Source organism: Salvelinus alpinus, chromosome 27 (genome assembly GCF_045679555.1).
Source record: "Salvelinus alpinus chromosome 27, SLU_Salpinus.1, whole genome shotgun sequence".
In the NCBI taxonomy this organism is placed as follows: Eukaryota; Metazoa; Chordata; class Actinopteri; order Salmoniformes; family Salmonidae; genus Salvelinus; species Salvelinus alpinus.
The window spans coordinates 29,660,779-29,674,511 of NC_092112.1; the positions used below are offsets into that span (position 1 = coordinate 29,660,779).

General features: G+C 40.2%; 1 protein-coding gene across 1 annotated transcript; it reads left to right on the plus strand.

Moving 5' to 3' along the window:
* Nucleotides 1-1,084: 1,084 nt before the first annotated feature.
* atf3 (activating transcription factor 3) lies at nucleotides 1,085-4,821 on the plus strand. The gene is made up of 4 exons (XM_071370170.1): nucleotides 1,085-1,210; nucleotides 1,784-2,035; nucleotides 2,335-2,442; nucleotides 2,864-4,821. Exons 2-4 carry the CDS (start codon nucleotides 1,793-1,795, stop codon nucleotides 3,110-3,112), a joined length of 600 nt encoding a protein of 199 aa, XP_071226271.1. The 5' UTR covers nucleotides 1,085-1,210; nucleotides 1,784-1,792; the 3' UTR covers nucleotides 3,113-4,821.
* The last annotated feature ends 8,912 nt before the right edge of the window (nucleotides 4,822-13,733 follow it).

Sequence of the window (13,733 nt, forward strand, 5' to 3'; positions counted from 1 at the left end):
TGCTGCTGCATAAATGATGTAATATGCCAGGGAGATATGTATACTGTAGCTAAGAAAGTAATACTAAGTGTATTTTGTGTAGTAAGCTGTTAGTAGCCCATGTGCCTCACCCTAATAATTTGGTCTATTGTAGACTATAACCTGTTTTAGAGAAATGTAACCATCAAATGTTGTAAGAGCTTTCATTGTCTGCTTATATGCCCTCTTTATTTATCCTACGGTTCTGACTTGGTGACGGCCCATGTTCTGATTTCTGTCACAGTACATTTCAAAAGTGCTAATCAAATAGTTATAATGACTACGTCCGTCCTAGTTCGCTCATTAATGTCTTAATCGAAATTACAGATTGCCTCTTATCCGCTTGTCGTCCCCTTATGCCATTGTTTTTACATCTCAATTGTCAGTAGAAACCACATTTGTTTAAGCAAGTCAGCCATATCAGCTATGTTTTTTTTAAAGGCAGTAAATTTGTCTGAATTAACTGTTTCGCTGCCAGACAAGGCTGATAGCCAGGTGTAGCAGTGGTAAGATGTTGGGACAGCTTTATGTAGGCCCTAACATTTTGTGTGCACCGTTTGTCACCGTTATAGTGCAATTAATGTATTGTTTAGTGTTGTGTTGTGTTGTGGCTTTGCTGGCATGCATCCCACTTTACATGCTAAAATCGCCACTGTTCTGTAATGTAGAAAATAGTAAAAAATAAAGAAAAACTCTGGAAAAGTAGGTGTGTCCAAACTTTTGACTGGTACTGTACCTTTGCACTGAACGCTGGTTATGATATGATAAGAGGTAGATGGGCAAGCCCCTCACTGCTACATTCAACATCCCTTTGCTTTTTTTGACACTAGACAATAAAATGTATAGACTATACAAAAAACGACACGGATCATTAAACTATTATGTCTTTATTTGCTGTGAAATGTTACGACAAATTCCTTGTGAGTAAAGGGGGCTGAGCTTGCCCTGTTATGGTGTGCTACACGGGGTTGCTGGGTTGCATCATTGCAAATAAGTGCTATAAATAGGATTACGTCACCACGACCCGCCCACCTATTAGTAAATGCCTAGCAAGAGCGACTCACTATAAAAGAGGGTGATGCAACGCTTCATCGACAACTGTAGCTTTCTTAACAGACAGAAGAGCCTCACAACCAGGAGCAGAATAAAGGCCTTTCAACTAACATAACTTCTTCACTGAAAACATAATCAGGTGGGTCAATTGTTTTTGTTGTAAAAACTTTATACCGGTGTGATATAGGATAAGCGCTTTCAGGAAAACCGACTCTATGCCACGACAGAGGTGTAGCATAGTGCCAGCCGGACTGACATCCATTCATAATGAAAACGGGCTTAAATTTAGAAATCTTACTCGTAGCTTTGTTTATGTGAATCAAAGTATAGTTTATTTCTCATTGTCTAATGTGTTGTATTGAAATGGTCTGTGGCAACTGGTTGATATGTTGTAACACATTCACTGTCCCTAAATTAATACGCACTTCAATGAGAAAGAATGTTAGGACTGCATAGCTTGTTACATTGTTTAAAAGGGCGATATATTGTTGTAATGTTGGTATGTCAGGCAAAAATGTAGCGTGCAACTGCTATGTCTGGTGGAATAAGTGACATTCTAGTTATCATACCAAAATAGTCTAATGGTATACATTAACCAGCAGATTGCTGCTCATATCTGACGTTTTTTAATCAGCCCAGTGAGTGTCCAAGTTTAATGTTTTGTTTCGCTCTTAGTCAGCTTAATGTGACACAGCATCACTTTTTGTTTCAGTTTTTCATAATGATGCTTCAGCATCCGCGATTCAGCCTGTCCGACATCAGCGCGTCAGCCTTGGTACCCTGCCTGTCCCCGCCTGGAACACTCACGCTCGAGGACTTCACCAACTTCACTCCCCTGGTAAAGGAGGAGTTGCGACACGCTATCCAGCACAGGCGGCTGTCCAACGGACTGAGCACCGATATGAGCGACTGTGCGAGCTCAAGTTCAGACAGAACGTCTGAAGCTCCAAGTGTCAAGAGGGAGGTAGGGATGTCAACATTAGTCGCCTACTGTAATATCTACTCCCCCCATAATACCAATAGTAATTCATACATAACATAGGGGAAAGTTCATTTTTTGGTATATGCCTATGTTTTAAGTATTCTCTGAATTGGGTGAGAATAAATTTGTATCTATACAGATGAGATCACTGTGATTACAGGTTTACCAACACATTGCATAGCCTACCAGACATTATTAAATGATCAGCTATATCATTCATTTGTCAGGAAGGTTGCTACCATTATTCAAGGTTGTTCACTTTCCTGATGTGTCATGAACAGGAAATCCCAGAGGAAAGTGACAGGAGGAAAAGAAGACGAGAAAGAAATAAAGTAGCTGCTGCCAAATGTAGGAATAAGAAGAAGGAGACGACTGACTGCCTTCAAAAGGTATGTTTAGTGTGTTTTTTACAGGGCAGTACAACATTATTATGATGGGGAGAGATGATTCATATGAATCAGAGGCTGCCAGACTGTGCAAAGTGGTATTTTGTGATTTATTAAGTAGACATAAAGTATTATATTATCTCATATATGTAATTATTCAAAATATTTTTCTAATTATTGTGCCATAAGGATGATTTCTATTTATTTTGTATGACTCTTAATTGAAGATAAGAGGCTCCTATTTAATACATAAATAGATAAGGGCTCTATAGAAATGTCTGCCTCAAAACAGCAAACTAACACTCCAGTATTTACATACAAACTAAAATGCACTAAACATAATTGAGTATTTAAAAAAAGGAACCAACAAGGGAGCTGTCAGTAACAGGATTGAACCAAACCACTATTCCCTTCTCCCCTCCAGGAGTCTGAGATACTAGAGTCAGTGAACTCTGAGCTGAAGGCCCAGATTGAGGAACTGAAAAACCAGAAGCAGCAGCTGGTCTACATGCTGAACCTCCACCGGCCCACCTGCATCGTACGGGCCCAGAACGGCCAGACCCCCGAGGATGAGAGGAACCTGTTCATCCAGCAGATCAAGGAGGGTACCCTACAGATGGAACAGCTGGACTACCACCACACCTCAGTGCCAACCACCTGTGGCCATCACTGATCCACACACTCCTGGGGGAAGTAGGGTACTACTCACTCACTCACTCACTCAGACAGATGCTCACTGTCCTCTGGCAACTGTACTGTACCTGCGTCAAGTGAAGGCTCTGTCGGGCCGGAAAAACAAAGGAGCTTTGCGCGTCCCACTCCTAAACTGGACTTGACAGCACAAGGACGGACACCCCGTGTGCTACCTAGGGTAGGCTTGTGGTGTTCCGGCAAGTCGGGCGAATGTCAAAGCACTAAAACATAGAAATACATCCAATGTGTTTATTGTTTCCTTAAATCTTTTACATTGTTATTCGAGGTTGATGACTCATTCTCTGTTTTTTGTACCAAAGTATTACGTCAATGTGGTAAAGGCACACGATTTCACTGGTCAGTTGAGATAGATGCTTGTTGAGGAAAAATACGATTAAAGTGGAGAGATAGTAATGGCTGTGTACCGTGTGTGACATTAATAGCTGTGTTATTACTGTCATATAAGAGAAGAGGTTAATCATTGTGTGAAGTGTTTGCTGTTGTGTTTATTGAATATATTCTGTAGTAGCTGTGTCTATAGCTCACTTTCTTCCCCCTCGACTTGCATAACAAAAACCTCTGAAGCTGCTACTACTAACTCAGGATATACAGGTATAGTTCATATCAGAGGAACCCTCATGTTATAGGACAGTAAAGGGAGTGCATGCAATGAGGATTCATTCAGACAGCATTTCAACTAACTTACTGACAATGGCACTGTTAGCCCTGGACCTCCCTAAATTAAAATCAGTCATTACATCGCTGTAAACTGGTGTATTCGGAATAGGCCCTGATTACATAATGATCTGTAGTATTTTCTCTTAAGTGTTGAAGATATGGTTGTGTGATTTGTATTAGAATTTCTTCACCTAGATAAAAGTGTGCAGTTACTGTATACCATATATATAAACCAAATAACACCTCCTATTGTCTTCTATGTATTATTGAAGCTTATAAAATAGACCCACTAGGTATCAGTAGCTAGATATCTAAGTGGAATTATTTATCACTCTGCTTGTCTGAAGTTTTCACTTTAAAGTCATGGAAGATTACATGAATTGCCTCAGTGTTCATCTGCAATTACTAAGTCCTTAAGCCCACTGCCAAACCAACCCCCCTCCCATCAGTCCACTGGTTGTGCTGTGACATCATCACATGACAGTTGCGCAACCAGAAACTCTGGTTAGCCTCATTGCTCAAACTACAAATGTTTGCGATCAATAGTAGCTTTCGTCTGTATATTCTGTAAAGTCTCAAAATAATCCATGTGTGGTTTATGGTAAGGGGCTGTTTATTCTGGTTGGTTTGTGAGTAAACGGTTGAGATGAATAGAGTGAAAGAGATTCAGGTGTCCATGTGTTTTGTTTTTATGTAGTTCAGTGTTTCATGTTCAAACAGGCATGCTAGTCATGGATGGGGTCACTACTGAGATCATTCATTTGATGGATAACACGCCTGTTTTACATACTTCAATACCTTTCTTGCTTTTCTATTCCACCATCCATTTCTTTGTTTCACTTGAACATTGTTCACTAAAAAGTATTATTAAGTGTGTTTGAGTGGATGTAAAAGATCAAATTGTATCAAGTCAGGTAAAACTACACGCTGAAACAAATGAAGTACTAATTTCTATTGTCTGTTGATTTTAGTTTTTGATACTCTATTAATAAAGGTATATATATACTTCAATTGATTTGGTTTAGGATTGTTTCTGGGGAACGACTCACCACATTTAAAACAATATTTTTAGCAAGGGATTCAATGGCATTGGTATATTGACACTGCATAGTTGTGATACAAAACAAATATTCATAAACCTGTTTAGCATCTCAGCACATTTGTGCAGTTGGTGCTCATCTGAGAACAAGCCAGGACATGTCTGCCTCTTTGGAAAACACATAATATCTAGGACAGGCAGGGGAGAGACTGAAAGAGTGTGTTTTCATCCTGTGCCAGGCCAGCTCAACATGAGTCAGTGGGTGTTATCTGACGAGATGGGCTGTGAAATACCATTTCACTCAGAACACCAGTACCCCCACCCCACTGTTGTTGTCCACATTCCATAAAAAGTAACATCCCATTTTTCTGATGGTGGTTTTTGATAACTACACAACTGAGTTACTCAAGACTCCTATCTGCCAGAATGCAACCAGAATCAACATGATTTTTGGGTTATCGCCTGACCAATATTAAAGTTCCAGTGCCGTTAAAATGAGATTTCCCTATATTTTATAGACATTGAGTGTACAAAACATTAGGAACACCTGCTCTTTCCATGACACTGTAGACTGGCCAGTTGAATCCAGGTGAAAGCTATGATCAATGGTGAAATCCACTTCAATCAGTGTAGATGAAGGGGGGAGACAGGATAAAGGATTTTTAAGCCTTGAGACAATTGAGACATGAATTGTGTACGTGTGCTATTCAGAGGGTGAATAGGCAAGAAAAAATATGTAAGTGTCTTTGAACAGGATATGGTAGTAGGTGCCAAGAACTGGGGAACGCTTTCGACACCTAGAGTCCATACCCCGACGAATTGTGTCTGTTCTGAGGGAAAAGGGGGGTACAGCTCAATATTAGGAAGGTGTTCCTAATGTTTTGTACACTCAGTGTATATGTCCACAGCATGAGGTTGGAATAGTACTGTGAAATTGTGAAAATGATGAAAATGCCCTTTTAGTGTAAGAGCTGTTTGAAAAGACTGCTTGAAATTTCAGACTATTTTGGTGGGATGGACTTTTGGCCTGCCTGGTGATGAATCAAATCAAATCAAATGTTATTTGTCACATGCGTCGAATATAGCAGGTGAAGACCTTACCGTGAAATGCTTACTTACAAGCCTTTAATCAACAATACAGATCAAAAAATAGAGTTAATAAATACTTACACTTTTTTTAAATATTTTTTTTACATGTTTCAAACAATTAATAGACCAATAAGAAAGAGACCTCTTTCCAAACCTCTTTGCCAATAACAGCTAGTTTTCAGTTTTCCCCTCCCCTCTCAGACCACCGGTGTTATATACTTAAATGGTTCTAGAGAATTTTGTTTAAGTGCTTCTCTAGAACATGATTGGGAAATAAGGATGTAGATGATTACTCTGACACAATAACCTGAACAGGTGTAACACACACAGAGAGAATAAACGTTCCACCATCTAAACATTGGCTCACAATCAAACATTGAGAATTCTAAATTATTAACATTATTAAAGACACTGGATCATTGTTTAACACCAGAGGTCAAATTTGGGTCAAAGTAAAGTTGGGAGGTGAAAAGTCTGTGTGCTATAATGTTCTCAGATGGGTAGCACCGTACGGGATGTTTTCATTCTCTCTCTCAGAGGCCGAGGTATGTTATTATAGGCCTTCTGTATCTCATCATGATAACTGTTCCTTCAGCCTTCCAGCACTCAACTCAGTCTCATGCCACAGATAATAAAACATGATAAAACATTTCAATCAAGTGCCATTCGCAATGCTTCTCAGAGAGTTGCGCTACAAAATTAAGTACAGGAATGATTCAACCCTCACAAAAATGTGTCACACCATGGTAATTCATGCAATGACAGGGAGCACTATTTGACATCCTGAGATATGTTTTCCAAGCTTCTGAAATGGGCATGGCATTTGAATACCTCCCCAAATACATTTTAGATTTCTTATGTAGTACAGTACAACCACTTATTACAAGCATCCAGACATGAACTGATAGATGCTGTAAATCAAATCTATATCATAAATCCGCCTGTCCAGATATCCATTCTCCTCTGAGCTGTCAGTGACAGTTTGTTGGCAAACTGCCCTCTCTCTGTCGGGGTCAGATGAGAGTCATACTAGTGGAGGTTGATACTGTGTCCTGAAGCTCTGAGTGACACAAGATAAGCCATCACGCTGTGCTCATACAGGAAATTTGATGCAATAAAGTCATATGAGAACTGCATGCAATCAAGAGCAGTTAAAGGTCCGTTGTGAAATGGTGGTTTCAATGCTGCAGAGTTGTCATTGTGTAATAATTAGCCCTATAGCTTAATACCAATCACTGTTGATACTTTTGATAATGACATGGTTTTATATGGATGGGGTAGAAATGAAGGGATAAATCCTAAATTGCATATAAGTACAATTTTCACTTACATTATGCATGACTAACTGAAAATGAGTTTCATTAGGATTTGCCCCGAAGCCAGGGTTTATAGGAAGGTTGAGGAGTTGTGTTGGTGTGTGTATCAGTGGTGTGACTGATTCACATCTTTTGAAATTCATTATAAATGTGGAATTCATTAGAACTTTGTCACATAAATGATGGATATGTTACTAGGCACTCCATCCACCAGAGCTCTACAACTACCAATAGTGATTAGAAAACATCCCATTCTGGAGTGGTGCCTGAAACAGCGTTTTCCACAAAACACCAAATGATGGAATTTCTCGTGTAAGAATGGTGTCGCATCCCTCCAATAGAGTTCCAGACACTAGAATCTATGCCAAGATGCATTGAAGCTGTTCTGGCTCGTGGTGGACCAACACCCTATTAAGAAACTATATGTCAGTGTTTCCTTTATTTTTGCAGTTACCTGTATATGTACACAGTATATTATGCAGAAACATAAAACATGTTTCTGTTCCTCTAAAAATTCATGCCCCGTACAAGTAAGTCTTCCGGGAAGCTTTTGGGCAAGTACCTATACAATATGTTCACAGGAACAACAATGGATAGGACATTAATCATACTGTAAAATTACATTCAGCCACAGGAGAGCAGTAAAGAGTCTAGTTTTTGGTTCTTGGCTACCATAGCTGACAGCCATGGAGCACACACAATGTCAATCATTTTAACATCAGTCTGACTATATGCTCTAGCTTTATGCTGTTAACATTACTCTTTTTTCATCCTAGGTGTAGTGCACCCATATGAACAAGAAGGAAGTGATGGATGGGAATTGTCATTTAAGCTATCCATTGAGTTATAAGTCAAGCAGCTACAGTGCCTAAAGCTCTTGAGAAGGAAGTCATGTTAATCTGAATGTGTAAATTACATGCCCACATGCTCTATATATGTAATGTATACCACAACAATGTATTTATACTATGATCCTCCCATTCTATGGAATGCCCACCACCCTTATATGTCATGTCTGCAAAAAAAAATGTTGGTTCTTCAATGATAGATGCAAACAGGTAAGGTTAACTTTGATTCTACACAAATAAAGACCAGCAAAATCTAACTTATCACATGGAATGTGCACAAGCTCCATAATGGGAAAAAAGGCATATGGTTCTCGAACACTTAAAGAGATTGTCATTCTTGCAAGTTTTTAAAAGGAGAAATGTAATATTTAAAAAGGAGCTGGGTTGGAGAGGCATATGCTGCCACATACTGTAGTAACAGCAGAGATGTAGGCATCCTGATAAATAAGAATACACAATTTTCCCCTATATCCCACACCACATGGAACAAGAAGGCGGGTTTCTAATGTTGAAGTGTACCTTACATGGTGAATTTTTATTTCCACAAGTGCACTGAACAATTTACTATGTTAAAAAATTATTTCTCTGGGATCATGCTTAATTACACCAATAGAAAATACACTTAGCAACAGAATTAGAAGAATTAACAGTGCGCATCTTCTGGAACCAAAATTCCCCTTAGGGGAATGATAATCTCATACTCGGCAAAAGTAAATCTGATTTAGAAAGAAAAATAAATCAATTCAGTCCTAATTCCGTGTATCAAACTGTTTTTTCAGTTATAATAAAACCAGGAAAATCATTAGAGTCCCCTGGTGATTATAGACCCATAAGTTTAATAAATTGTGACAATAAAATATTAACAACGCTTATAATAGAAAGGCAAAAGTCTTACCAGACTTGATACATATCAATCAAACAGGGTTGATAAAAAATATACGCAAATAAATACAAGAATGTTTTTCAGTCTAATACAATACACACAAAAAAGATATACAGTGCATTCAGAAACTATTCAGACCCCTTGTAACAGCAGCCTTCCTCATCTTCGTCTGAAAAGATACCGTCGAGAATTTTCTCCCATGTCCAGGAGTCCTGTGTGCTAGGCCGCTGCTGCTGCTGTCCCTTACCACGCTGCTTGGTCTGGTTGGTGGGTGGTTCTGTAACGGCAGCCTTCCTCCTCTTCGTCTGAAGAGGAGGTGTAGCAGGGATCGGACCAATACGCAGCGTGGTAGGTGTCCATGTTTTAATAATAAACAACTGAACATGAACACAATACAAAATAACAAATGTGGCAAAACCGAAACAGTCCTATCTGGTGCAATGAACACAAAGACAGAAGACAACCACCCACAAACCCCAACACAAAACAAGCTACCTAAATATGGTTCCCAATCAGAGACAATGACAAACACCTGCCTCTGATTGAGAACCATATTAGGCCAAACAACAAACCCAACATAGAAACACAACATATAGATAACCCACCCAACTCACGCCCTGACCACACTAAAACAAAGACAAAACCAAAAGAACTATGGTCAGAACGTGACACCCCTTGACTTTTTCCACATTTTGTTACGTTACAGCCTTATTCTAAAATGTATTAAATTGGGGGGGGGGGGGGGTTCGCTCTTCAATCCACACACAATACCCCATAATGAGAAAGCAAAAACAGGTTTAGACATTTTTGCAAATGTATACATTACCAGTCAAAGGTTTGGACACACCTACTCATTCAAGGGATTTTCTTGATTTTTTACATTGTAGAATAATAGTGAAGACATCAAAACTATGAAATTACACATGTAATAAAAAGTGTTAAACAAATCAAAATATATTTCATATTTCAGATTCTTCAAAAGTAGCCACCCTTTGCCTTGATGACAGCTTTGCACAATCTTGGCATACCAGCTTTACGTGGAATGCTTTTCCAACAGTCTTGAAGGAGTTCCCACATATGCTGAGCACTTGTTGGCTGCTTTTACTTCACTTTGCAGTCCAACTCATCCCAAACCATCTCAATAAGCTTGAGGTCGGGTGATTGTGGAGGCCAGGTCATCTGATGCAGCACTCCATCACTATCCTTCTTTGTCAAATAGCCCTTACACAGCATGGAGTGTGTTGGGTCATTGTCCTGTTGAAAAACAAATGACAGTCCCACTAACTGCAAACCAGATGGGATGGCATATCACTGCAGAATGCTGTGGTAGCCATGCTGGTTAAGTGTGCCTTGAATTTAAAAAAATCACAAACAGTGTCACAGCAAGGTACCCCCACACCATCACATGTCCTCCTCCATGGTTCACGGTTGGAACAACAAATGCGGAGATCATCCGTTCACCTACTCCGCATCTCACAAAGACACGGCGGTTGGAACCAAAATTCTCACATTTGGACTTATCAGCCCAAAGGACAGATTTTCTCCGGTCTAATGTCCATTGCTCGTGTTTCTTGGCCCAAGTAACTCTCTTCTTATTATTGGTGTCCTTTAGTAGTGGTTTCGTTGCAGCAATTCGACCATGAAGGCCTGATTCACGCAGTCTCCTCTGAACAGTTGATGTTGAGATGTGTCTGTTACTTGAACTCCGTGAAGCATTTATTTGGGCTGCAATCTGTGGTACAGTTCATTGACGATTTCTGAGGCTGGTAGCTCTAATTAACTTATCCTCCGCAGCAGATGTAACTATGGGTCTTCCTTTCCTGTGGCTGTCCTCAGAGCGATTGATGGCTTTTGCGACTGCGCTTGAAATGTTCTTGAAAATCTTCAGATTGACTGACCTTCATGTCTTAAAGTAATGATGGACTGTCATTTCTCTTTGCTTATTTGAGCTGTTCTTGCCATATTATGGATTTAGTGTTTTACCAAATAGGGATATATTCTGTATACCACCCTTACCTTGTCACAACTGATTGGCTCAAACGCATTAAGAAGGAAAACAAATCCACTAATTAATTTAACAAGGCACACCAGTTAATTGAAATGCATTCCAGGTGACTACTTCATGAAGCCGGTTGAGAGAATGCCAAGAGTGTGCAAAGCTGTCATCAAGGCAAAGGGTGGCTACTTTGAAGAATCTGAAATATATTTTGATCTGTTTAACACTTTTTTGGCTACTACATGTTATTTCATAGTTTTGATGTCTTCACTAATCAAATCAAATTTATTTATATAGCCCTTCTTACATCAGCTGATATCTCAAAGTGCTGTACAGAAACCCAGCCTAAAACCCCAAACAGCAAGCAATGCAGGTGTAGAAGCACGGTGGCTAGGAAAAACTCCATAGAATGGCCAAAACCTAGGAAGAAACCTAGAGAGGAACCAGGCTATGAGGGGTGGCCAGTCCTCTTCTGGCTGTGCCGGGTGGAGATTATAACAGAACATGGCCAAGATGTTCAAATGTTCATAAATGACCAGCATGGTCAAATAATAATAATCACAGTAGTTGTCGAGGGTGCAACAGGTCAGCACCTCAGGAGTAAATGTCAGTTGGCTTTTCATAGCCGATCATTGAGAGTATCTCTCCCAGAGAGAAAACAGCAGGTCTGGGACAGGTAGCACGTCTGGTGAACAGGTCAGGATTCCATAGCAGCAGGCAGAACAGTTGAAACTGGAGCAGCAGCACGGCCAGGTGGACTGGGGACAGCAAGGAGTCATCATGCCAGGTAGTCCTGAGGCATGGTCCTATGGCTCAGGTCCCCCGAAAGAGAGAAAGAAAGGAGAGAAAGAGAGAATTAGAGAGAGCATACTTAAATTCACCCAGGACACTGGAGAAATACTCCAGATATAACAGACTGACCCTAGCCCCACTATTATTCTACATATAGAAAATAGTAAAAAATAAAGAAAAACCCTTGAATGAGTAGGTGTGTCCAATCTTTTGACTGGTACTGTATAAAAGAACGACAGAAATATCACATTTACATATGTATTCAGACCGTTTACTCAGTACTTTGTTGAATCACCCTTGGCAGCGATTACAGCCTCGAGTCTTCTTGGGTATGATACTACAAGCTTGGCACAACTGTATTTGGAGATTTCTCCCATTCTTCTGTGCAGATCCACTCAAGCTCTGTCAGGTTGGAAGGGGAGCGTCGATGCACAGCTATTTTCAGGTCTCTCCAGAGTGTAATGAATACTCAGGGATAAAAAGGTGTAGATTCACGCACAGAGCACGGCAGGTGTTGATTTCGCCTTCGCAGAAGGCATGAATCGTGGTCACAGGCAGGCAATGGTCATACACAGGAAGGCAAACAGGCAGGAGAATCAAAACTAAGACTGAAGGCTATAACTGGTTCTCACAAACGAGCTAAGAAAAAGCTTAGTAGAGTCAAAACGAACAATACCTCACAAAGGCACAAACAGAATGAACTGAACTAAATAAGGAGCTGATGAGACCAGGTGAGTAACTAACACAGGTGAAATCAATGAACAAAAAAGAAAGACAGGGCTACGTTCAAGAACACACCGAAACAGAACACAAGGTTGACTAAGAAAATAAAAACAGAACCTTACACAGAGATGTTTGATCGGGTTCAAGTCCGGTCTCTGGCTGGGCCACTCAATGACATTCAGAGACTTGTCCCGAAGCCACTCCTGCATTGTCTTGGCTGTTCGCTTAGGGTCATTGTCCTGTTGGAAGGTGAATCTTCGCCCCAGTTTGAGGTCCTGAGTGCTGTGGAGCAGGTTTTCATCAAGGATCTCTCTGTACTTTGCTCCATTCATCTTTCCCTCGATCCTGACTCGTCTCCCAGTCCCTGCAGCTGAAAAACATCCCCACAGTATGATGCTGCCACCACCATGCTTTACCGTAGGGATGGTGCCAGGGCACTTCTCCCCCGATTGCTCAGTTTGGCCGGACGGTCAGCTCTAGGAAGGGTTTTTGGTGGGTCCAAACTTCTTCCATTTAAGAATGATGGAGGCCGGGGCCTCCCGAGTGACGTATCGGTCTAAGACACTGCATCGCAGTGCTTGAGGTATCACTAAAGACCCGGGTTCGATCCCAGGCTGTGTCACAACCGGCCGTGATCGGGAGTCCCATAGCAGTGCACATTTGTCACAATTTTAGAATAATGCTGTAACGTAATAAAATGTGGAGAAAGTCAAGGGTCTGAATAATTTCCGAATGTACTGTAGATTTATCAATAATGGCTGTTGATGCCGAAAAAGCTTTCAACTTTCCAGCGGAAATAATACATTTTATAAAAATATCATGTAAATGTACTAAAGCAAAAATATACACAAATAAGACATTATTCAATGAAATTGCATTAGAAAGGGGCACAAGACTCTCCCCTCCTGTTTGCACTGGCAATTGAACCGCTACCAGAAAGAATTAGACAGGACCCACATTATAACAGGTATCAGTATTGGTAAACATGAATATAAACTAAACTTATTTGCAGATGATCTCCTGATAACCTGACCAATACTGAAAACGCAATGCCCCCTTTGCTAAAAAATATTAGCAGAATGCTCTAAAATCTCAGGATATAAAATGAATGTGGAAAAAAAAGAAATAATGGTAATAGGAACAATAAAATAATAACTCATGATCTCAACATTCCTTTAAGTGGACCACAAAAATATTAAATACTTTGGGTGCTTGATAAGTGACAACAAACAACAAA